General features: G+C 45.6%; 1 protein-coding gene and 1 long non-coding RNA gene across 9 annotated transcripts in view; one reads left to right on the top strand and one right to left on the bottom strand.

Annotated features, from left to right (window-relative positions):
* LOC133505678 (caskin-1-like) overlaps positions 1-25044 on the top strand; it is a 43449-nt gene extending 18405 nt beyond the window's left edge. For 6 of the 8 annotated variants that reach the window (XM_061828966.1, XM_061828968.1, XM_061828970.1 and 3 more), the window contains exons 8-22: positions 2120-2228; positions 3097-3123; positions 3979-4073; positions 4231-4345; positions 8984-9082; positions 9912-10096; positions 10398-10479; positions 12387-12457; positions 16129-16236; positions 16748-16849; positions 17020-17158; positions 17598-18406; positions 18737-19358; positions 20117-20630; positions 21601-25044. In XM_061828966.1, the coding sequence (XP_061684950.1) occupies positions 2120-2228; positions 3097-3123; positions 3979-4073; positions 4231-4345; positions 8984-9082; positions 9912-10096; positions 10398-10479; positions 12387-12457; positions 16129-16236; positions 16748-16849; positions 17020-17158; positions 17598-18406; positions 18737-19358; positions 20117-20630; positions 21601-21685 (3162 nt within the window). In that variant the 3' untranslated portion in view covers positions 21686-25044. The remainder of the gene's footprint in view (positions 1-2119; positions 2229-3096; positions 3124-3978; positions 4074-4230; positions 4346-8983; positions 9083-9911; positions 10097-10397; positions 10480-12386; positions 12458-16128; positions 16237-16747; positions 16850-17019; positions 17159-17597; positions 18407-18736; positions 19359-20116; positions 20631-21600) is intronic. The other 2 variants (XM_061828967.1, XM_061828969.1) reach the window with 2 other exon arrangements.
* LOC133505685 (uncharacterized) lies at positions 18890-26241 on the bottom strand. Its single transcript, XR_009796317.1, has 4 exons — positions 26204-26241; positions 25051-25125; positions 20365-20590; positions 18890-19026 (listed from the first exon to the last, which is right to left on the bottom strand). It is a non-coding gene; the product is annotated as an uncharacterized LOC133505685 (long non-coding RNA).
* Between the last annotated feature and the right edge of the window lie 32 nt (positions 26242-26273).

Below are 26273 nucleotides of genomic sequence, written 5' to 3'. Positions count from 1 at the left end.
GGGTCACCAAGGTTTGGGGTCCAGGGCAGACCTTCTCATAATTTAGCCCTAACCCTGACCATAGCCCATCCATCCATTTTCTTAGCCGCTTATCCTCACAAGGGTCGCGGGAGCGCTGGAGGCTATCCCAGCTGTCATCGGGCAGGAGGCGGGGTACGCCATGAACTGGTTGCCAGGCAATTGCAAGGCACATGGAGACAGACAACAGTCGCACTCAAAATCACACCGACGGGGCAATTTAGAGTGTCCAGTTATCCATCCATCCATCAATCCATTTTCTTTGCTACTTATCCTCACAAGGGTCACGGGAATGCTGGAGCCTATCCCATCTGTCAACGGGCAGGAGGCGGGGTACACCCTGAAATGGGTGTCAGCCAATCGCAGGGCACATGGAGACAGACAACAGTCGCACTCAAAATCACACCGACGGGGCAATTTAGAGTGTCCAATTATCCATCCATCCATATTCTTTGCTGCTTATCCTCACAAGGTTCGCAGGGAGTGCTGGAGGCTATCCCAGCTATCATCAGGCAGGAGGCGGGTACACCCTGAACTGTCATGTGGGAGGAAACCGGAGTGCCCGTAGAAAACCCAAGCAGGCATGGGGAGGACATGAAAACTCCACACAGGTGGGGCTGGGATTCGAACCCTGGTCCTCAGAACCGTCAGGCCAACCCTCTAGCCAGTTTCTCCATCTCAAACCATAACCACTACCATGTGCACCACTATTTCAATTTTTTTAGGGTTGGGGGTCGGGGGGATTTACAGGTAATTTGACAATTAAAAAAGAGGTGAAATGCATACCTGCCGAGCAGAAATATTTGCTAATTCCACTTCTGAAACGCTTCAGAATCTCTTTGGTACCTCAAGTCCATTTGCTCTGCTTGTATTGTTCATCTTGTGCTGAGATGTTTGGCACTTTTTTTTTTTCGCAGCTCGATATTTTGTCACTGTTTTTGGAAAATCTGAGCTTTCGCAGATTGTTTTATTTGCTGCTATATACTTCTTTTAACAAGCAGCCTACCGTTCTCGCTGTCTGCCATATTTATTTTTTTTTTTTTGTTTATCCCTCCTCCAAATGTCTGTGTTATTATTCTTTTGCCTTTTCTGCCCTTCTGCATGCAAAATGATCTGAGTGGAAAACACGCAATGCATCGGCCCGGGCGATATTTGTCAAGCTCAAAAGATGATGCAATTTTCGGGACATTAGTCGGGAAAGTCATTAGCGCAGCTTTTGTTGTCGCCGTTGACGGCGAGAGCGACGGTGCTGTGACTCGCTGCTATGAACACGAGACAACGGCAAGAAAATGTAAAAAAAAATGCACTGATTTAGTTGTAATATAAGTTGCGTAGTGCCCTAAAATAGATTAATCAATTAGATCGATTAAATTGTCAAACTTAATCGTATTTTTTTCCCCATTTAATCGATAAATCTGATTTTTAAATGGTTTTGCATTTCTGTCCTTTTTATTCAAAAACAGGCCTTTTTTAAAAAATCACAAGCATAAATTAATTATGATTCATTTACCGGGCGGCACAGTTGCTCAGCTGGCAAAAGCGTTTGGCTTACAGGTTCAATCCCGGACCCGCCTGTGTGGAGTTTGCATGTTCTCCCCGTGCCTGCGTGGGTTTCCTTCGGGCCTTCCGGTTTCCTCCCACATCCCAAAAACATGCAACATTCATTGGACACTCTAAATTGCCCCAAGGTGATAAGTGAATGTGAGTGCGGCTGTTTGTTTCTATGTGCCCTGCGATTGGCTGGCAACCAGATCAGGATGTACCTGCTTGATGACAGCTGGGATTGGCCCCAGCACTCCTGTGACCCTCGTGAGGATAAGCAGCTCATAAAATGGATGGACGGATGGTTTATTTACTGCTTTTTCATGATGTAGCCATTCTTTTGTCACGTTGGAATGAGTGTACGTCGTTTCTATGTGTTTGCAGTACCGTTTGGCACAAAGTGGATAGTTTTAAAGTTGGTTTACGTTAGTGTTACGTTAGCGAGGTTGCTAGGTGTACACAAGAATCCTATGAGCGCACGACATTTGTATGGGTGCCGTCCCAGCGTAGGCCACATGCAGAAACTGTAATACCGCAATGCTGTCGTGTGTTCACTCAGAGTGGTATCAGCGCAGGAGTGAGGAACACCTTGAGTCAAACTGCGCTGGACATCGTGAACCAGTTCACCACCACTCAGGCCAGCCGCGAGATCAAACAACTCCTCAGAGGTGAGTGCAAATGTCGACACCGGCGGGTTACAACGTAGAGCGACGGACGAGAAATCAGTCACTCACATTTTAAAAATGTACGGGTTGTGGTCAGTCATGCCCGCAGACATAAAGTTATGGGTGTGGTCCACCAGTCATGCCCGCAGATATAAAGTTGTGGGTGTGTGTTCTGTTTGTAATTTTGAGTTCACCCCTTAAAGAGCGGAAGGGGGCGGTGTCAGGTAAACTAGGAAGTAGAAGTAGACTGAGCAGAGACCGTGTGCTTCCGTGTTTAAAAAAAAATAAAATAAAAAAGGCGTCAGGCTGTGGTTCACTGCGCTGGATCGGTTTTCGTGTGCGCGACAAGTGCGCAATTGCACAGTTGGGCAGCTTAGAGGGAACATTGGTCAAGACTACACAAAATAAGCGACATCTTTCAATATCTATTTATTTCTACTCGTAACAAATTTTACAGGTGTGATTTTTCGTGCTCGACTGTGCAGATTTGCGAGTGCGATGGCGCGCCTTTCAAATCACAGTCACCAAAGAAATTGATTGAAAAATGATCCTAATAGAGGGGCAGATAGATAATCGTATCATGACGCTGCAATGCTAGTTAAAAGTGGAAAGAAGAATATTTTTGACAGTGATGTACACTATACACTGTATCATGACATCTTATGAACATTTTACAATTTTCACTTCCCGACCGTTTTTGAGTCAAGGCAGACGTTTTACCTGCATTAGAAAAAAAGGAAAGGTATGAAGGGGTTTACTGTAATTGATAAATTACCGTAATTTCCGGCCTATAAGCCGCGACTTTTTTCACACTTTCTTAACCCTGCGGCTTATCCGGTGATGCGGCTAATTTGTGCATTTTTGCTAACAGCCGCAAGGGGGAACTCGAGCGGAAAAGGTAAGAGTGACACCGGTGGAATATATGTGCCGAAAAGTGACTTTTACCGGTATGTTTTTTTTTTTGTTTTTTTTTTTACCGGCCTTGTTAGCGCCATACTAGCGTGAGTGCCGCGCTAGCAGTTGCTGCTGTGTTTCTGCCACGTCTCAGGGATTTTTTTTTTTTAACCGGCCCTGTTCGTGCTACCGTGTTGTTGCTATGTTAAGCTAAGATAAGATATTGAACTTCAACTATTTGATTTTAATGTGGCAGAAGTGACTCCCCTAAGTTCAAATGGCCTCTTATTATCTCCGAAAAAGAATATTGAGTAATCTCCACTCATACAATTGATAAGTCACCAAATTGCTCGAGGAACAAAGCACAAGACCGGAATGGAGCCGTTTTACACACTAGCCACAGCCAGCGTTTCATGAAATAAATTAATAAATACCAACGTTAGCCTGATGTACAGGTAATGTATGCACAATATGGACAGGAACGAATGGAAGTAAAGAGCAACGTTAAACCTTTGAAAATGCTTTCTGTGTACCGTATTTTTTTTGTAAATATCTCGTGTTTCAACGTGGGTTTCAATGTGGGCACTTGCAGCTTTTAGACAGGTGCGGCTTATGTATGTACCAAACGGTATTTCCTTTACAAACGCACCGGGTGAGGCTTATAATCAGGTGCGCTCCGTAGGCCTATCCTTCATTCAAATCCTTCATTTGATCTTTTTTTTCCCACCTTAGTGTGGTTGGGAATTACTCCTCAGGATGTTTTGGAAATGTGGAGATTTTTTTTGGGGAGTGTGTGTGTGTGATGCTCCTATTTCCAACGGAATGCGCTCCCCCCCCCCGCTGTGCTTGTGCATTGCAGACGCGTCCGCTGCCATGCAGGTGCGCGCGCTGAAGGATTACTGCAACAACTACGACCTGACCAGCCTCAACATCAAAGCCGGGGACATCATTACGGTACAAAACACTCGCAGAAATCTCCTCCTTAGATTGTGTACTTGTACAAATCAACACAAAGCGGCGGCACAATTCCGCAAAGAGTTGAAACGTTGCCAGATCGTCAGCCAATGTAGTCATTTGGCCTCGAGTGTGACGCTTGGGTTTGCGTCGGCAGGTTTTGGAGCAGCACTCCGACGGCCGGTGGAAGGGCTGCATTCACGATAACCGCACGGGAAATGACCGCGTGGGCTACTTCCCGTCCAACATGGCGGAAGTCATCAAGAGGGCAGGTGACCACCCACGCCACAGCTGTGCGTGTTTGTGTGCGTGCGCGAGTGTTCAGCAGCCGTGCAGTACCGTAGCGCTCCAGCTAACCATTAGTAGTAGAACAGCAGCTGGAAGCGTGATTGGCCATGTTTTTAACACGTGAATCATAGCTTCCTCCCTCCCGCAAAGCGTCGCTTTGATCCCTTCTTCCTCCCTTCCTCTCCCGTTTTATTCCTCCTCCGACTCCATCAGTCGTAGACTGTAGATTGAAAATGGACGCCCAAAGCTCTTGATTACCCCGTTTGGCCTGTCGGTCATTAGACGCCATAAATTCTCCATAAATCTGATTTTGGCTTTGCGTATTCTACGTTGTCCACGCATAATGTACAGTCTACGGAGTGAAAGTGGAACATCAGCAGCGGCCTGAGTCACAAAGTGAACCTTTCGTTCCTTCTTATTTGTTTGCAATATTGCAAAATATTCGGCCTTTAAAAGGAAAGTAGTTAAAACGAAAGAAAAATTAATGTATGTCAAGTCATTCTCATTTTTAAATTGTATTGATTTACAATGGGGTGGCACGGTGGTTCAGCTGGTAAAGCGTTTGCCTCACAATTCTGAGGTCCCGGGCTCAATCCCGGCCCCATCTGTGTGGAGTTTGCGTGTTCTCCCCCGTGCCTGTGTGAGTTTCCTCCGGGCACTCCGGTTTCCTCCCACATCCCAAAAACATGCAACATTAATTGGACACTCTACATTGCCCCTAGGGGTGATTGTGAGTGGGACTGTTTGTCTCTATGTGCCCTGCGATTGGCTGGTGACCGATTCAGGGTGTACCCCGCCTTCTGCGTGTTGATAGCTGGGATAGGCTCTTGCACTCCCCGTGACCCTCATGAGGATTAGCGGTGAAGATAATGGATGGATGGATGACTACAATAGATTTTCATTTAAATGTTCAATCTATCTATTTTATGTTGTTAATGTATTTGTACAGTATTGTATGATATACAATAAGTCATCCATCTGTTTTAACTAAAGTGATGATAAATGATAAATATTTTAAACATATATCAATACATTTTCTTCAAACAAATTGTGACCAAGGCCGCTGTTAGGCAGGATGGTGCGTCTTCCCCATATTAAAAAAAAAAGAAAGAAAAAAAAAAATCTCCATTTACGTGCACTCCCGATCAAAAGTTTGGGACCGCCCAGGCGATTTCATCTTTTCTGCGAAAACATCACCCTTTTGTATTTACATGTTCACGTTTAACAGTTTGGGGGTTCACTTAGAAATGTCTTGATTCTTGTAAAATAAATAAATAAAAGCCAATTTTTTTGTTTTGTTTTTTTCACTGGATTAACAAAGTCTACAAACAAAGATCCCATAATTTAATCATCATCACCATATTTGATGATTTATTTTTGGTATGTAGGATGGAAACAAGCCCTGACGTGAATTGTGAAAATGCGTAATTGACACCGCCATAATTTATTATATAGATGGAACTAAAGCAATACACTTTGTAAAACTTAAAAAAAAAATAATAATAATTTTAAAAAGGAAAAACTTAAAATATATATTCAAAGCCTTTTTCATGCAAAAAAAATAAAAAATTAAGAATAATAATAAAAGACAAAATAATAAACATATTCTTAAAGGTATGTAGACAAAGTTTCCATAATTTGAAATAATAGATTTTTTTCTTCTTTTCTGTAAATGATGAACTTGAATAAGACTAATCAACAGCGCAGCCCAAAAAGAAAATTCAGTTTTTGCCTGAACAAATTCCTTTTCCTTGCAAAAAAATAAGATAAGTGACCTCCAAATGGTTGAATGTGCATCTTAATGGACCCCCCCCTCCCCCCAAATTTTTTTCCTTTGTTGTCCCCGTGCTGTTATTCTTCTCCCCGCCCTGGTACTGAGCATATTTCCCCGTTGTTGTTTGGCAATATTCTTTTCTCAGACATTCTCTTCTGCTGACTTCTTTCTTTGATCAGATTTGACTTTTGTTGTTGTTGTTGTTGTTTTTGACGTGGACTGACGAGTTGTTTGTGTTGTGCTTGTGGTGGTCGTGGTTGTTTTTTTTTTTTTTTTTTTTTTTTTTGCACGTCTCCTTTTTGGTCGTCCCTCTCCCGGTCGCAGGCCCTTGGCCCTCGCAGCGGTGCCACACGCTGCTCCTGCGCAGGCCCAACCCGTGCCCCGTTGGCTCGCTCAACGGCCACCCGTACCCCCCCTGCAAGGTGCTCCCGCTGCACCTGCCCTCCCCCCCCACCCCTCACCCCAACGCGCAATCCCTCCCGCGCTTCTCCTCCTTCGGGTACGTGCCTCTTCCCATCTCTCCGCCTTCTCTCTCCGCCGCTCCTCCTCCACCTCCTCCTCTGTCTACTCCTCCTCCTCCTCCTCCTCCTCCTCTCTCCACTTCTCAGGAGCAGCAAAGTCAGACAGGTACATACAGTGCATACACTTTCATAATAAACCTTTTAAGATTGCTTCTTAGTCCATAAGACGCATTCTTCATCGCTGTACTGTATGATAACAACATTTGGCTCAGGGATGTCCAAATAAGCGGTCCTTTGTGTTGCTGAAACGTACTGATTAATTGATCATTTTTCATTTTTCACTGCGATCTGACGGGCACGTACGCGCCCGCACGCCACTCGCAAATTTGCGCAGTCGAGCATGAAAAATCACACGCGTAAAACGAGTAGAAATACAGTGGTGCCTCGGTTCTTCAACACAATCCGTTCCAGAAAGCCGGTTGAAAACCGAAACGTTTGAAAACCGAAGCGCCTTTTCCCATTACAATGAATGGAAAATGAAATCATGCGTTCCAAGCCTAAAAAAATAGTTATTTTTTAGCTTTCCCTGATAATACACTGCATAGTGGAAATACATGTATAGTTTAAATACTTTATATAATTAAATAATTTAAGAAATAAATTTATTTTTTGCTTACAATGTATGCTTTAGTCGTAGAGTATGCTTGGCTGGGAGCACATTGCCGTATCTGTAGCGACTCGGCCCCCAGCCTTGTAAACCTTTTTTAATTAACAAAAGTGTAGAATAACTTTAAACAAGCAATAATGGGGGGGATTGTTTTTTCATTTGCACAGGAAGTACGTAACGTACAAAAAAAAAAAATCAATTGCAACTCGAGGTAGGGTTAATGAAACAAAAGAAAAAAGCAATGCAAAACAACTGTTTCAAATGTCTTCGGTGGGGGTGACTCACCCCGTTTTGAAGAAAGAACAAATCTAATGTAGACTGTTTCTGCCGTCCATTGAGCACCTTTCCGAAGTGGTACTTGATGAGGGTTTTATTTTTAGTTAAATATTTCCACAAGCTCTTTGCTGACATCATTGTCTTCTACGGTTATTCGAGTTCTCGTTAGCACACGGTTGTTAGCCGCACGTGACTGGAAAAGAAATGTTGTTGGCAAAAAAAAAACAAAAAAAAAATAGAGATTCACTTTGCGTCGCTGCATTTGCGAGTCTTTCAAGACTAGCGGCGATCGGGACCGCCGGAGCTCGCGTGAAACGTGTGGCGGCGCTTTCTGGGCCCTGGGGCTGTACTTTGGACACTCCTGATTTAAATGTATGCAATTGCAAGAAAATGTACTGCCACAGGAAGTAACTTCAATAGTTTTGTTGCTGTTGTTTGTTTGTCTGTATCATTTGGTGCTAAAACATCTGCCAAATAAGGTCATTTGTCTCACTGTGATGTCGTGCCAACAAATTTCTTGCTCTGCAACAATATTAATAGCTCAAAATCCAAATGTGGATTTTCTCACTAAGGATTATCCAGTGGGGAGGGGGACGGGGGGAGGGGCATGTTACCGATCTGAGAGTTTATATTTTTTCTAATCCTCCCACACGTAAACCGGTCTGCTCGGCTTCACAGCATGCAAACAACGCTTTGTTTTGCAATTTTAGCGAAAACAATTAAAGTGTTGAGGGGGGGGGCAATCCAAATAATAATTAAAGACACATTAACTGGATGCTGTTATGCATCAGTGTGTGCCACAAGATTAGGTACACCTGCACAATAGAGTGAAATCCAATCCAACCAAAGAGTGATTCATTCTGTGTCTAGGGAATTTGTACAACATCATAATTTTTCCGTTTTTAACTCAAATACTGAAATTCATTTTATTATATATATATATATAATTTTTTTCTAATAAATGGAGAGGCACTTTTACATGCACAGGTACTGGACAGTGTCTTCAAATAAATACATCTTTGATAATGTCAGTCAAAATTGAGCAGCGTGTTCTTGTGGATTGTGTACATTTGGACTGTGCAGGTGTTCCTAATGAAGTGGCCGGAAGTACACAGCACAAGCAGCCAGGTGGTCTTGGGAATTTGTACAAGTACTGTATGATTTGTTGAATATTTGGTAACATGTAAGATTGCAAAGTGGGAAAAAAAGTGAACCCTTTGGAATTGACTGCAGGCAAAATAGACAAATGTGGTCTTCTGAAAGTAATACAACATATATCATATATGGATGATTTTATGTTTTACACGACGTTATAATCATCATTCCAAATGGTTCACATACTTATTTTTTTTCTTGGAACTGTACAGCGGAGAGAGATTTGAGAGAAATGCGTTTGTTTCAAAAGTGTGTGTCCTTTTTTTTTTTTTTTTTGCGCGTGTGACAGGTTCTCGGACCGCCGAGTTGAGTCCTCAGGGCTCTCCCACTTTGGGCCAGCAGAGCAGCGCCAGCGAGGACATCTGGGTGCTGCGCAAACCGCTCGCAGGTATTAATCGTTCGTTCATTTTCTGAGCCGCTTATGCTCACAAGGGTCGCGGGAAGTGCAGGAGCCTATACCAGCCGTCAACGGGCAGGGATTTGAACCGGGGCCTCAGATTAGTTTCGATTTTTGCTTTTCATAGTCCAGCCCCGCCCCTATTCATGGCGTTCACTGAAGTCAATTACTTGCCTGCGCTTTTCTGATACTGTTAGCTTTAATAAATATTTGATTTTAATGTGGCAGAAATGACTCCCCTAAGGTCAAATGGCCTCTTATTATCTCCGAAAAAAAACAATATTGAGTAATATCCACTCATACAATTGATAAATCACCAAATTGCTCGAGGATGCAAAGCACAAGACCGGAATGCAACCGTTTTGCACACTAGCCACAGTCAGCGTTTCATGAAATAAACTCACAAATACCAAACTTAGCCTGATATACAGCTTATGTATGCACAATATGGACAGGAACAAATGGAAGTAAAGAGCAACGTTAAACTTGATAATTCGATCAATGAGTGTTTATTGTATCTTCATTCTTTGCATAATTATTATTTTTTCATTACTCAGTTCCCAATCCGTGAAAGTCGAGGCAATGCTAACTAGCTCTTAAACAAGAAGAAACTTGTACCATGATTTTTCTTTTTATTCTCATTATGTAAACTATGTAAATTAAAAAAAAAAGGGGGGGGGGATTATTTTCTGAGCGTTGTGCCTCTTCATCAAAATGGGTCCTGCATAAAACCAAATACACTTAACTTTTGCACTCAAGTAAATTTCAGAGTCTGTCCTTTTTTATTTCTACTCAACTTGTGCCCCCCTCCGGTCTTTAGGGGGTGAACGCAGCGGCAGCGTGGGCAGCCTCGGAAGCGCTCGGTCGTCGAGCAGCCTGCAGGGCTCGGGGAACACGCACGTGCTGACCACGCCCGTGCCCAGTCCTCACCCGGCGCCGACGCCGGGAGTCAACACGCACGGCCTTAACGCTCCGGGCCTGAATGCCCAAGCGGAAGGGGTCAAGGTACGATACGATAACATAATAACATAAAAATACCTTCCTCTCGCATACACGTTAATGTGACAATAGTCATTTTTATCCCATCACTATGTTTATCAATGGGCTCATCTAGTTGTCATGGTAACGAATGCACAACGGTATTTGGGCTAAATACGCAGTCGCAAATGTTGAGGCCACGAGGTGCACGCAGTGTGTAGTATCTGTCACGTTTGCCGTGGCTGACGCGCACTTGTTTTGAGTGCCTCTCACTAATGCGTGTATAAGAGCGTAATAAATGTTTCTGTGTCAACTTGTGTTCTTTTAGCTCCTGGCCACTGTCCTGTCCCAGTCGGTAAAAGCCAAGGAGCATCTCTTGGAGCAGTCGCAGTCCGTTGAACAATCAGCGAGTAAGAGCCAAAAACCTCACGCAAGCGCTACCACCGCCGCACGGGTTTTCCGTTGTTTTTGCGAACACTGCGCTCTGACGAGAGGTGATTCCCACGCGGAACGCCGAGGATCAAAACGTTGCACACAAAACTGCAAGACGCCCCGAAATAGAATATCACACCGGGACGTAAATCCCGTTTGTCATCCTTTGATCTCTCGAAAGGCCGTCTGTCTCTTCTCATCAGACTCCGGCAGCATTAAGGCGGTCGACGCGTAGATTTGTAAGCGGCACTGCGCAAAACCCAAGACTTTATCGCCCTGAGACAGTTGTAGTAGTAAGAAACTGAAAATAAGATACTTAAAATGATGGTGTAGTGGTACACACGCCTGCCTTTGGTGTAGGCAGCGTGGGATCGATTCCCGCTCAGTGATGGTGTCGATATCTGCCTTGCAACTGACTGTCAACCAGTTCAGGGTGTAGTCTGCCTTTTGCCCGAAGCTAGCTGGGATAGGGTTCGGCTTTCCCGTGACCCTTGTGAGGATAAGTGGCTTGGATAATGGATGGATGGATATACTTAAAATTATTCCCATTGTTGTTGTATTTATTTAAAAAGTAAGTAACCACTGCAAAGTCCATTTGATAGGTACATAATCTTCCGTCCATCCATCCATCTATCCATTTTCTTAGCTGCTTATCCTCACGAGGGTTGCGGGGAGTGCTGGAGTCTATCCCAGCTGTCAACAGGCTGGAGGCAGGGTACACCCTTAGCTAGTTGCCAGCCAATCACAGGGCACATGGAGACAAACAGCCGCACTCACAATCACACCGAGGGCCAATTTTCGAGTGTCCAATTAACGTTGCATGTTTTTGGGATGTGGGAGGAAACCGGAATGCCCGGAGAAACCCCACGCAGGCACGGGGAGAACATGCAAACTCCACACAGGCGGATTGAACCCGGGACCTCAGAACTGTGAGGCCAACACTTCACCAGCTGAACTACCGTGCCGCCACTACACAATCTTTTCAAGTGAAATTTTATGACTAGCAGGGGAGTAAAAACCTGCCAAATTCCTAGGAAACAAGTCAGCGCGAGGTTACCTTAGCATGCCGGCGAACCGCCACAAATGCGCCCGTTAGTGCACTGTCACGCCTTTTGTCTCTGATTGGTTGTTTTTCCTTTGGCATAGCGGTTGCTTAATCCAAACAAAAGTAAATGAATGGTGCCACAGGGATTTTTTTTCTCCCACGGGTCATTTTCCCAAATTACTACTCTCAGGTCAGATTGATTATCATTATTTTGTCAAACCTTTAAAGTAATATTACATTGTATATATTGTATTTAATATATTTAAATTGCTATATACCATAAAACCGGCCTAAAGAGCGCACCTGGTTACAAGCCTCACCAAGTAAAGCTGCAAGTACAAGTAGCAAGTACAGTACAGCTAAGTACAGCTTGCTAGCTGTAAAGGAAATACCAGTTGGTACATACCGCAGTTGGGTGAAAGCAGCAAGTGCCCACATTGAAACACGAGATATTTACAAAGACAGACAGTACACAGAAAGAGTTTAATGCTACAGCTAACGCTAGTGCCATGCTAAAGCTAACGCTAACATGGCCGGTTAAAATAAAACTTACCGGTAGGTAAATATCACTGAGACAGGCCAGTAACATGGCAGCAACACGCTAGCACATCTCTAACACTAGCACAGTGCTAACAGGGCCGATAAAAGTCACTTCCTCGGCAAATATATTCCACCGATCTCAGAGCTGCCTGTTTTGTTTTATGTTTTTTTTTTTTGTTTTTTTTTTTTTAGGCAAAAGGCCCATTTTTTTCAAGGAACTACAGTATTCAATGTACTCTCCACTTGTATGTTTCGACTTGAATTAATTATCTTTTTTTTCCCCTCACCTTTGACCTCCAGGCTCGCCGTCGTCCTCCACCGTTCACGAGCAGCGGTCGTTCGAGCGCAAGGCAGAGGAGGATGATGGGAAAGTGAGTTTTTCTGTCTTTTTTTTCTCCCCCAGACGTTTAAGGCCGTTCGCTCACTCCTTCGCTTGTCGAGGGATGACGGTCGGGTGCAGTCGCTCTGCTTTTTATCTGCGAATGCTCGTGACGCCTCAGCCTCAACCCTGTTGCCATGGAGACAGGAAGTGACAGACACAGGGAGGAGTTATTGACAACCCAACAAATTGTTTAGAATTGGCCAATATTCAAATGCTGAAATTCAAACGATATAGACATTTTATGTTGTCTATTATTTGGGGATGTGATTAGTTGTCAATTAATCGAGTAATTGTTGCACCTCTAAAGTCAAGGTACTACTTTTTTCATATTAAATAAAAAAAAAACAGGGGGGGGCAGAGGTTCACTATATCACACCTAATCAATGACTCAATCAATGATTGATTGAATGCACGTTGCACGTTTGGCCGAGGGAATGCATTGCAGGCGCCGCGTCGATGCCGGTCGAGTGTGCGGGGGGGGGGGGGGGATGAAAAGTGATTACTTTTGGCTTTGCTGAGCCAGCTCGCCCGTGTTGCTCATCTGCACAGGACTCGCCGCATTGAGCGACGGGGAGGGCGCTAAATGAGGGGAATTATCTCGGACGCAGCCGCGGACATCATCCGGCGAGTGTGCTGAAAGCTATTTAAAGGGTCAGCTCACCCTAATTGCGACAGCAACGGGAGCGATCTAATTGCTCTCCGCTAAACATATCCGCCCCAAATTTTAATTTTTTTCCTTTGGTCTGACACATTTTGAGGATTTCCTTGAGGATTTTTTTTTTTTTTTTTTTGGGTATGTGTGTGTGAGACCATCGTGATTTGGGGTGAGCTGACATTTAAATAGTTGCTTTTCTTCCAACAAACTGGGTTTTGAATTGCGCTCATTTTGTCCAAAACCCCACACCAAGTCATCTGCTGGAGGAGTGGAAATTGTTTGGTTTTTTTCCTCTCTGTTACCTGTACAGATCGAAGTAGCATATCAGCAGTGTTCCGTACATATTTTTTTATCACCCCACCCCCACACCCCCCACCCTTCATCATCATCCTTCTGCAGGATTGTTCTGTTTTTGTGCACTGCGGAGACACTCAACCCTGGCTTGCATTTTTTTTTAAATCGCAGCCTGTCGGCGATACGCCTTCACCCTGCTGTTGACGACTCCTATAGAGCTCGTGCACCTACGTCACCGAAATCACGTGACTTTTGTTTACGTCGCCATATTGGTGGTCAAGCAAATCATTGTTCAATGCTAAGTCGGTTGGAGACGACACGAAAATATGTCTTATAGCACGACGCCCAGGGTCTTGTCCGATACCGTTAGACATTTAGAAGGTGAAAATAAACGAGGGTACGTAGAAAAATTAGATAAACTCGGCATAGAGGACCCTTATTTAATGCCGAAGTCGATGTTTTCGCTGATAAGAAATTGGCCTGTTAACCCGCTTCCGGTTGTCTTGGACAACTTGATCTACACGTGTATCTGGTGAGTAATTCGTCGAGATTTACACGGAGAAGTTTGAAAACGGATAAAAGTCTAGACACATACAAATACTTCGTTGCTGGATCTGTTCTCAATCAGGAATAAATCCCATGTAGAGACGGTTTTGACGGCTCGTGAACGCGGAAGAGCAACACGTTAACCTTTGTCGGAATCCACCGCTCTTTTCAGCTAGTCTTCAATACAAATATCAATATTTAAATAAATGACCCCTGGTTTTATACAAGGTGGCATTCATTAACTATGATTGGGAAAAAAAAGAGGATGGAGTTTTCTCCAGGGAATGTACACGGAAGCGATTGCGGCCACATTTAACCTCCGGAAACATCTCCAACAGTTTTTTTTTGGATACGCCTTATTCTCAAATGAGCCAATTTAGCATTATAAATGCTTCTTGGTAATTTGAGATTGAGAAGAATAATTCCTATCTGAAATGAAGCGATCGTTACACAGGCATGTGCGTATTTTTGTTGGGCACCATCCATCATGTTTGATTGCCAAAATACATCGATATTTTTTGGTCCTTTCAGATGGTATTCCATAGAATGATCTCTTTGAATATCTGTCTCGTCTGTTGTGACAACCAACAGCACAACAAGTCTTGGGCGATATGAAAAATCTGCTCTGGTTCAATGGCTCCCGGAGTGGAGAGCAGCTAGGTTTGACCTGCAATATGGCGCCGGGCAAACTGTGACGTCATGTGCACGAGCTCTATAGATTTTTAGATCAGAGCTTTTGATCGGGTTGCCGCTTGTTTCTTGTGTCCTGTTCGGCCTCCTCTTCTTTTTGTGATCTGGTTCCACGTATGAAAATGACAAATGGTAGAATGAGTATGCTTCCCTGACATGTAACCACATATTGGCCCTATGAGGGGTTCTAGAACAAGTTCTTCTTCCTTTGTGTAACGTCCTCGAGATGGACCTGACTTTTGTCTTGTCTAAAAGAGGATCTGCATTCCAGAAGTTGGCAGCAGGACATGGATTTTGCAGTTCTCTGATTGTCCTAAATTGCCAACAGTCATTTGTATTAATTACATGGGGAAAAAAAGAGAAATACTGCAATTCCCGGCCTACAGAGCGCACCTGGTTATAACCCTCACCGAGTACATTTGTAAAGGAAATACCATTTGGTACATACATACGCTGCAGCTGTGTAAAAGCCGCAAGTGCCCACATTGAAACACGAGATATTTACAAAGACTGTATACAGTGTTTAACGCTAGCATGGCGCAAAAGCTAGCTCTAACGGAAGTGCTAATGCTAACAAAGCCGGTTAAAATGAAACTTACCGGTAAATATCACTGAGTGACAGTCACACGGCAGCAAAAATGTAGCACAGTGCTAACCGGGCCGGTTAAAGTCCCTTCCTCGGCACATATATTCCACCAGCCTTTTCCGCTCGACTGCGCCCTTGCAGCCGTTAGAAAAGAAATGCACAAATTAGCCGCATCACCGCATAAACCGCAGGGTTGAAAGCGTGTGGAAAAATGTCGCGGCTTGTAAGCCGGAAATTACAGTATATCATTTCCATAATAATTTGGAATGTAGCGCATTGTCTTGTGTGAATAGTTAAGCGTTGGTATTGTTCCATGTTGTACAAGTAGACAGTAGTAGAGTTGGCATATTGTGTCCGAGGAATGGCTGCCTAACTATGTTGTCTTCGTCCGAGAAGCAGGCCGCAGTATCTTGACCTGTCATTTTTTTGTTTTGTTTTCAGGGCTATTGTTGGACTTGTATCAGAATCATACATCGGTGTTCTGAATGATCTAGAAGCAGGCAATAAAACGTTGTATTCACTGTTCTAGAAGCATGTGTGTTATCTAGAAGTCTTGTCCTGTAGACGCAGACAGTGGTTTTGGTTTCCTTGTATATAGCAGAGTCACACTCTATGTTCTAGAAACTGTCCCATTTTGTTCAGCATTCTAGAGGCTAGCAGTAGTATGTTGTTTTCTAGTATCAGGTGGTGTCCAGTTCTGTCTTGTACTTTCCATTTTCAATGCATGCAACGGAGTCCTGTGCTCGAGAGGCAGGCAACGGAGCGTGGCTTGTTCAGTTCTCCTCTGAAAGTTGGGACTAGCATGTTGGGTTCTCGATCCAGGTGGAACTATCTTGTAGTGTCCTGCGCTCACGAAGCAGCCAGTAGCATGTTGTGTTCTGTGTTCTAGAAGCAGGCAGTAGTGGCGTGGCTGGGTGAGTTTCAGCTGCAGTTCTACACCACCCACTTCCTCACGGCGGGATATGATCTAGACACCGTTAGCCGCATGACCCCCGAGGTAAGGTCAAGACCCCTGACCCCCTCATGCCCCGCCCCTTTTGTTTGTTAAGGCTCCGCCCGGCAGAGCTCACAAATCCACTCTCTCCCCGCTGAACCAGATGATGTCATCATGACCCTCCTGTCTCAGTCACCTGACTCCCCACCTTCCTCCCCCTGGTGTGAGTCCTCAGCCTCGACCAAACGCTTCTCGTCTTGTGTCTGCCACATTTACGTATCTGTGCGCTCACATGTTCCGCGTGCTCCCGTCTGAGCCGGTTCCGTTTGTCCCCGAGTGTGCCACTGTGCGTCCATGAACGTGCCTGTGTATGCGTATTCAAGCTGACACGGGGGTATGACGTAAACCCCTTGAGGGTGAGGGACACTCACTAAAGATTATGAAGATATAATGTTCCTCTAGGTAAACACATCCCTTGTGCAAATCTCAACTGTCTGCATAAAATGATTTACTGTACGTTTTAAAATTGTGCAAAGGTTGTGACGGATTTCGGATCTTCTTGTTTGCATTGAAGGACATGACGGCGATTGGGGTCATGAAGCCGGGACATCGTAAGAAGTTAATGTCAGAGATCAGCAAACTGCCCTCCGCGGACTGGCTGCCGGACCACAAGCCCGTAAGGCTCTCACGCGTGCTACGCAAAGCGCAAGCGAACGAGATATGTCGAGTTTTGGCAACCGTGGACTCATAAGATGATTCACACGCTGCTCGTTCAGTCTGTTCTGAAAGAATGTTTGGCGTGTTGGAAAAAAAAGGCTGACTGTGCCCGTTTGTGTGTGTTTGTAGGCTAATCTGGCTGATTTCCTTTCTCACTTGGGTCTCAGTCAGTACTACCAGGTCCTGGTGCAGAACGGTTACGAAAACATTGACTTCATCTCTGACATCAGCCTGGAGGATCTCCAAGAGATCGGTATTTCCAAACTTGGTAAGGTGCCGCTGAGCTATTTAGGATGTATATAGTATGTACGGTATACAATTTCTCAGATGCGAATACAGGGAGGAAACCTTTGCTTGTTGACGTTCCGTCTTCAGTCCTTAGCTTTTTTCTCAGTCTTGCCCCCCGCCCCATGACAATCAAATTGAGGTTCTTCGGTCAAAAGCTGTTTTCACAACTCCAACAACCAATTTTTTTCTGAAATTCCTTGAGGCACAAATTAAATTGGAGTCATTCGGTTGTAGACCTGTTTCGTTGCCAGTTGTGGGTATTCAAACCCAGCGTCTCTCGGTCACGGACTCCTTAATCTCAGAATCCCGATGTTGGCTCAACGATCGAATTGAGGTCCCTCGGTCCTAGGCCATTTACACTACTTTGTTTTCTTGACATATTCTCCGAATGAATGCTCCTTCCACTTGTCTTCACTCAGGCCACCAGAAAAAACTGATGTTGGGAGTGAGGAGACTGAAGGATTTACAGAGAGGAGGAGTCGGTCCGGCGGCTCAAGAGAGTCCCTCCACGCCTCCATCCAGCCCAAGTGGCAGGAGTGTCTTGGAGTCCCAGACAGAGGAGAGGAAACAGCGGGAGGGTGGTCCAAGCCCATTGGCGAAACCACGCCCGAGTGTCTCTCATTCCCAAAATCCCCCGCACACGCCGCAGCAAACTCCACCACAAACCCCCACGCACACTCGAAACCAGCAGGCCTCCCCGAGGGCTCGGCCTCGGCCCTCCGCCCAGCAAGCGGCGGCGGGGGATTCGCCCGTGCCGATGCTCCGGCTGCCGAGTGAGGAGGAGGAGCGACGGCGAACTCACAGTCTGATTGGCTCCGAAACGGACTCGCGCTACGCCACCGTGTGCCGCAGCAGCTCCTCTCGCACCCCCGCTGTCGTCAACGACGTCACCGTCAACCGCAGCCAGTCGTCGGTCACGCTCCGTCCTCGCCGGAAAGGTCGGCCCCCGACGCCTCCCAAACGATCCTGTTCGTCCATCACCGGGGGCGACGGAGAGGGAGAAGGACAAGGGGAGGGGTTCCTCGGCCTGCCGACTTTTCGAGAGAGACGAGCCAGCGACTGCGGCAGCTTGGGGTCGGCTTTAAGATCTCAGGAGTCAGCGGGCTTGGAAAGGTCGGAGGGGGCTTCGGGGAGCGTGCGCAGCCTCGCCGCCATGCTCGAGACGTCCATCGTGAGCGGAGCCAAAACCCTGCCGAGGAATCTCGGAAGCAGCACCAACTACCTGCAGGTGTTTGTGCGTTCCGTGCGGACACTTTATTTGCCGCTTATCTAAGCCGGTTGCCAACAAGCACTGCAGTTTCCCGCAGTTCACCACAGTAGACTTTGGTCAAAGTGGATCAACAAGCTGCCAAATCGTGCCTCTTATGTTTCCTCGATTTTCAATTAAGATTGACTAAGCTCTACTCAATTACCAAAGTTCTTCAAAAGCAATCAATCGATCAATCAACTAATTTAGTGTTTTCCAACCTTATTGAGCCTATTATAATACTACACAATCGAGAAAGTGCTTGTAAATTACCAGTCGAGTGAAGTATCTTAACGCTCATGTCCTTTCTAGGTCAGCCCCCCCACACTGCGACGCCAGGCCCGCTCAGGCGGTCTCGGATCCGAAGATGACGACGTCCTTAATCGACGCAGGACCATCGGCGGAACAGAGGCCGACGGGGAGGCCCCCAGGCAGCCGGCGCAGCAACGTCCGGAACCGCGACCCCGCTCCACGGTCGTCTCCTCCGCCGCAGAGATCTCAGACGGCTCGGCGACGCTCCGGAGGAAACCCCGTCCGCCTTCGAAGGACCAGGAGGGGCCCGTGTCTCCCACCGTCGTCACCATGACAACTGGCTCCGACACCTTACGCAGGAGGCAGCGCGCAGTGGAGAAATCAGAAGGTGTCGCCCAAATAAACAACAAACAATCAGACTCTTCCAGAAATCCGGCCGATAGTAGCCGGCAACAGAACGGCGGCGTGGTGCTGAGGCGGAGGCCCGCGTCGGAGGCGTCTGATAGGACGGAGAAGAGTAGGGAGAGCTGTGAGTGGATGGAGGCCAGGAAGTCCCTGAAGCCACCGGTCTCGCCCAAACCTTCCTCAGTGGCGCTGAGGAAGACACAAGCGGACCCCCCAACCCCGACACGACGGGTCCCCATACCTGCTCCTGATACCGCCGACACGGCACAGAGTCCTGGTGAGACGTTCAAATTAGGACCGTTGCTATTGAATCTTTCTCGAATCGATTAACCTAAAAATTATTTGTTGAGTACTCGAGGAATTGTCGACGACGCCCCACCGCCTTTTTTTTTTTATCTTACATGTTTTTTTTAATACTAATATGCATTTTGTTCTCTTTTATGACTGTTTTTATGCTTAAACTGTATCTGTTAGTAGTGAGTGTATAGTACGAACAACAAAAATAGCCTTTGCTCAATGGTTACCATCCATGATTAGAATTAGCACACTAGCGATAACTATTTTACGTTAAAAAAAAAAAAGACGTTAACTACCATACAGCATTTATGCATTTCTCATTTTATACGTATACTCTATTACACATTTATTAATCTTCAAAATCACTTCCAGAAGCTCTTCTGTCACTTCTGCAATTTTTTTTTTAGCTCCAACAGTGACAAAAGTCCATGCACTAAACATGGACAGTTGGCCAAAAGGTTCCGGGCGATGCAAATTTGGGTCCGGGTCATGCAAATATCCTTTTATTCAAATTTTTTATGACCGTGAGGCAAGAAGTGTTTGCATTTACCAATTTTTCCGGTCGACTTAACTGAGTTAGCTGACTATTTCCCCAACCCCCCCCTCCTCCCCCCAGCCCTGATTCATGTAAACGTACAAACGAGCAGGTTTACCAACAGTTCAGTTTTTTTAAAAAATGGATTAATTGTTGCACATCTCTATCCATGTATTATACTTTTTTCATACTTTCTTTGACAGAGGCAAAGCGTGTCCCTCCTCCTGTCTCGCCCAAACCTCGCGGCCCCCCAACAGCGCCCAAACCGGGCAAACCCGCTGGACCCTCGACCGCCGTGAGCCCCGTATCCACCGGCGCGCCCAAACCCTCCCCGCCGGCCTCCGCCGCCCCTCTGCCCGCCCCCGACACCCCTTCCGGCCCGTCCCTCTCGCCGGGACTCCCCCTGACCTCCCCCTCGCCCGCCCAGAGCCCGTCCACGCCGTCCCCTCACCCCGTCAAACCGCCGCGCTCCTCCATCGCCGGCCTCTCCATCGACCTGCTGGGAGGGCAGGAGGAGGAGGAGAGGAGGAAGGAGCGGGAGCAGAACAAGCACAAAGAGGAGGAGCAGGATGAGGGGAGGACATTGTCGCAGAGGGGAGCAGACGCGGAGGAGAAAGGGGAGGGGGCGCAGCATCGTTTGGAGGAGACCAGCGCCTCTTTGGCGGCAGCTTTACAGGCTGTAGAACACAAAATACAAGAAGATGAAGCACAAAATGAGTAAGCGTATGCCAGCAAAGCTCATCTGCGGGGGGTGATCGTCAACTTTATGAGAAACGGTTTATCGCCCAGTACTTGTTGGACGAGTTAAGCAAGTAGGGCAGCAAGTTGTTCCCAATTACGAGCAGCCTGAAATCAGCACAGATTTTAATTAGCGCCTCTGGCCTCTAACGCTCATCAGTGGCCACTGAGGCTGATGGGAATTGCAGTCCATTTTAGGCGCATCGTCACTGACCCAACCTTAATCAAAAGTTTAACATTTTTTACATCAATATTCAATTTCAAAATAGAAGAAAAAAAATTGAGAACAATTTCACAGTACCACCACACAAAAAGTATATAATGGTGTACTGAAACGATGACGATCTTATCTCAATTGACTCCAAAATTTACTTGAATGGCAACAGGGGCGCGGCACCGTGGATCAGCTGGTAAAGCGCTGGCCTCACAGTTCTGAGGTCCCGGGTTCAATCCTGAACCCGCCAGTGTGGAGTTTGCATGTTCTCCCCGTGCCTGCGTGGGTTTTCTAAGGGCACTCCGGTTTCCGAAAACGTACTAAATTAATTGGACACTCTAAATTGCCCGTAGGTGTGATGGTGAGTGCGGCTGTTTGTCTCCATGTGCCCTGTGAATGGCTGGCAACCGGTTCAGGGTGTACCCCGCCTCCTGCCCGTTGACAACCGGGATAGGCTCCAGGACTCCCCGCGACCCTCGTGAGGATAAGCGGTGAAGAAAATGGATGGATGGATAAATGAACATTTCGTCATTATTTGTAGCAATGAAATAATTTTCGAACCCAAAAATGACCACTTGCACAATGCAATACGACATGTGGCGCAACTTTTGGGATACAAAGAAAAAGTCAAATTTCAATTTAAAAACAACAATTTTTTTGTCGTATTTGCCGTCTCTTGCCCCAACTTAACTCTGCTGTTGCACTTCTTCTCATTTCTCTCGTCTTTCTTTCCAGCAAAAAGACAACAGTGTCCATCCTGGATGACATCGGCAGCATGTTCGACGACTTGGCCGACCAACTGGACGCCATGCTCGACTGACCCCTCGAGTTTCGACACTTCCCGTCGCCTTTCTCTGGAGAAGCGTCCAGAAACCGCTCCGGTCCAGAGGCCGCGAAAGTGTGCGTTGCGCACACCCACCCGTCCAAGGAGGTGTCGTCCCCTCGGTTCTCTCGGGATGCCCGCCGCGCTTTCCACGCACTCAAACCTCCACATTCAAACATTTGGCCTGCGATGCTCCGAGCTGACTGAGAAGCACAATCATTCTCCTCATCTTTACAGACGAGAAGAAAATAGAAGCACATGGACTGACTCGCTGGAGGGGAGAGCGAGACAGACAGGAAGCACACTTGAGCGTTTATAAAAATAAAAAAATAGCAGCAACAACGCCACGCAAAGTAGACCACTCGCGTCTCTCCTCTTCCGAGGATGCCGCTTCTTCCTATTCCGTATGAACGAAGGAGCGCGCTGCGTTGTCTGTTCATGTCGTCGTCGTCGTTTGCCGTCGTTGTCGTCCAGTTACGAGCGTGTCGTCCTATAACCAAATGTCAGTGTCCTCCTTCCGATAATTCACAACGTCGCTGTTCAAATGATGAGAATTACGTGTGCCCGGGAAGAGGTGGGAGACTGGACTCATTTGACTTGACTCAACTCAGACTTAAGTCGCCAATTTTAGGACTTGGGTGTTGCTTGAGTAAAAAAAAAAAAAAAAAAACATACAAAAGACTCAACTTTGACTTCAACTACATACTGTAAGTCTTGACTGTTTGCATTTGATAGTGTTTAATTACAAGACTGTATGATATTTGTCTTGTGTTTAACATACCTTAATTCCCGGCCTACAAAGCACACCTGGTGATAAGGTACACAGAAAGAGTTTAACGCTAGCGCAGCCGCGCTAACGCGGCGGTGCTAACAGTAACGCAGCAGTGCTAACGCGGCGCTGTTGACACTAACGCGACGGTGCTAACGATAAAACTAGCACAGCAGCTCTTAAAAAAGTCGCAGCTTGTAGGCCGGGATTTACGGTCAACGTGCTACAAAAGTGACTCCCAAGCAGGGGGAAATGATCCAATTTCCCTTCTTTCATCCAGGATTATCTATTAATAATTACCAATCTATCTTTGTTCATCTATAGACTGTTTTTCGACTGACGTCACACACCTTCCGATTTAGAACACGGGCGCCATCTTGGTTTGGGGAACTCACGTAACCACACTCAACTAACCAGGAATCATTTCAGAAAGGCGTATGAATGGGGGCGCACTGCTATGCTATCGGGCGTTGTAAAGCGTCTTTCTTTCGACTGCCACATGTGATCAAGAACCAGTGCGAGAAAACTGAGAACTTGGCAACCAAACGGCGACAACTGTATTAGCAGAGCTGATCTAGCGGCCAAGCGCAATACTCGCGTGTGAATGCAATGCATGTCTCCAAAATCTGTATTTTCTGTTTTATCATCATAAGTTTGCGAAAACGGGTTACTGCACCGCTAGCTGTTTCCTGAGTTGAGTTAAAAATGAAGCCGTGGAAGTGGAGAAAGACTTGGGACTCGTCCGGGTCGAGCCTCTCTCTCTTTCTCTCCCTCTCGGTAACAAAAACGGAAATAATAATCGACATAATTTAACACAATGCTGACTATAATCACGCGGTACATATTTAAATTGCTTTGTGCGGTACACTAATATTAGCACTGTGGGGAAACGCAGGTTCCTTACAATGGATAGCGACGCATGGTGAATTGGTTGTAGGCCTCCAGACCTTTTGTAATTCTTTAGTCGGTCCACGGTCTAAGCGCTTGTCGAGAAGAGATAGTTGATAGCTTACCGACGCCCACATTTGCGTGCCCCATTTGTGTTTCTCCGAAGCATACGGGTCGATATTGTCGATCAAGGCGCGCTTTTCTCGTCGTAACGGTTTCTCGAGACAACATCTCATGAGCACCGATAACTTTCCAAAGTCTTTTTTTTAGCCATCACGCGTCACTTTTAACAGTCGTACGAACGTTTGTGCAACTCCGGTCTGCATGCAAAAGCGATAGAGTGAACCGATCCAACATGGCCGAGTGCCCTGGATGTAGTCACGTGGCCGAAAACAGTCTATAAATGCCAGCGACATAGTGACAGGCGAAACAACGAAGGTAGATGACTGAAGGTGCAATAAACTGGTCTTGGCTTCCTGCGAGGATAACAGCGTTGTGCTCAAACATCATCCAGACTTCTCAGCGACAAAGTCCATTTGAGATGAGATCATCATTATTTCAATAATTGGACTTTCTGTCACGTTTTCTAATGTAAAGATTTGTGCCTTGCCGTCACAAGCGTTTGGAAACACTGTGCAGAGGCCACTTCGCGGTTGGAGCTTACGTTAGGATTCAGATGTTATTGTTTTATTTTATATATATATGTATATATATATAAAAAGGAGAATGGTAACACACAAGACACGACAACTACTGTACATCGACTTTGATTCGGCGACGCAAAACTGACGCGGTGACCTGGGACTCGCTTGAAACTTGAGACCTGGCACCCGTTTGACTTCCTTCCACCTCTGCCAAACACAAACACGCCGCTCGCATCCCATTTTCACCTCGCTGGCTGTTTTTGGTGGCGCGTTTGCTCGGAATCGTACTGACATGCACACGTTATGCAAAGGCGCAAGACAAGCGCGCGGTGTAAGCCCCTCTCGTCTTGCTGCAGTCGACCAGTGTTTTACAAAGATAATCCTATATTTTCCATGCTTTCTATGATATGGTACATCCGGTATAGTTTATGATAGACAGTATCTGGTTGTTTGAGCTGTTAGAGCTCCCTCTATTGTCGACTAGTAAAACTGCCTCTGCCCTCCAACCCAGTGTGTCAATTCCTGTTTGTTTACTCTGCATCTCTCTGTGCCTTGGTAGTGTTCTTTCATACATTTTTTTTTTGTTTTTATTGTTTGCCTCCTTGTTTTGTTTGATGCTCCCCCAAGTTCCCTCATGAATTTTCCAGTTGTATCCACGTTAGAAAATTGTCCAGTATAAGAAAATTGAGAAGCATTTTTGCAAGCCCGACTTTTGAGCTGTTATAAGTCACTTTTGCTGCCTCTCTCCCTTCTCGGCTTTTTCCAATTTCCAGTGGTGAAAACCTCTACATATAGGATACAAACCGCCATTCATCCCCAATAAAGTCCACTAGTATTTTTCATACCCTTTGGAAAAGAATATTAAATAATATATTTGTGAAGAACGACAATAACGCTTGTGAATCGAAAGGGGGTTTGATCAAGTCTGTCCATTTTTTTGACTGAATGTGCTGTGAAGGCTGTTGTGCTGGAGTCGGGTCTAACGGTTACGTTTTTCTGCTGTGACGATGCATTCCTGTACAGATGTGAACAGAATAAATGTAAGGATTCAATTGACGCACTTTCTCGGCTGGAATTCGATTTGAGGGCGGCCCACTCCGCACGTCGCTGTCAGGCTACAGGCTGCATCCATTGATCTAAAAAAAAAAAAAAAAAAAAAAAAAATTGTATGGCTCATTGGCCACCAAAACTGAAGTCGCCATCCGCCATCTTGATACTCCCAAAACAACCATGCCGACCAGTTCCGTGGCTGTGAGAAAACATTCCACAGGTAAGTTAGAAAGATTTACTTTGACACTGTTAAAGTTTGTTTGTAAAGGATTTTTTTTTAAATTTTCTGATAATCTAAACTCACTTGAACAAAGTTTTGTTTACAGTTGTTTACTCTTCACTCTCTGCTTCACCTTTCAGAGTCTGACGTTTTTTTTTTCGTAAAAAGCGATGACAATATTTCCCCAAACTTCATTAGTGGATAAGCAAGAAAACACATTTTCTGTGAATTTTTTGGGTGAATTTCATAATAGAGGACTCTGCAAATTGAATTTAATTTTCAAATTCGAGGAAACAAGTTAATTTTCTGTCTGAAATAGGACGTCGTAGCGACAACGAATGAACAATGCGTTTAGCATGTATTTTCCCATTGCGAGTCCTCATTTTAAAAAAATATATCGAATTGATTGACTTCATTTTGAATGTTTTTATGAGTAAAAAATGCTTACTTTTTTGCTATGTTATGTCACGGAGTGTTTTGGGAAAAGTTAACATGTTACGGAAATATAGGTAGCTAGGTAATGTGCAAGGTTTCTTGGTCGTCACAGTGTTATATGTCTTTCCTTTGTACTCGGCCTTTTTTTTGGGTTACCAAGTCGAATTAAAAATCCTTCATGTTACCAGAAGTGTAAGAATGTCAAGGTCACACGACCAGTTTTAATCCTAGATGCCAAACTTTGAGAAAACCCCGCCATAATCCAACCTGTAACTCGTCTTCCACACGTTTTCGGAGTACCAAGATGGCGGCCAACTGGCTTCAACCAATCGACACACCGCTCGATGTGTATGCGCTATCCCATTATTTTTTTTGTTAGGTCAGTGGCTCCATCTAGCAAACACTAAATACGCCACCGGGCAGTGGCAGTCTTGATAACCGACCTAATTGTTTAGCGTTTTATGCAACAGTCCGAAGTACGACGTCTCCACATCTCTTTACTAACCTACCTTAGCGATCTTAAAATGGGCGGCTTGATTACGATAACGATCAAATGTCGGAAGTGGAGGGGCGGGACTT

This window comes from Syngnathoides biaculeatus, chromosome 9 (assembly GCF_019802595.1).
Source record: "Syngnathoides biaculeatus isolate LvHL_M chromosome 9, ASM1980259v1, whole genome shotgun sequence".
Taxonomy (NCBI): Eukaryota; Metazoa; Chordata; class Actinopteri; order Syngnathiformes; family Syngnathidae; genus Syngnathoides; species Syngnathoides biaculeatus.
Note: the sequence above shows the minus strand (reverse complement) of the source record. Positions and strands in the feature narration are given on the sequence as shown.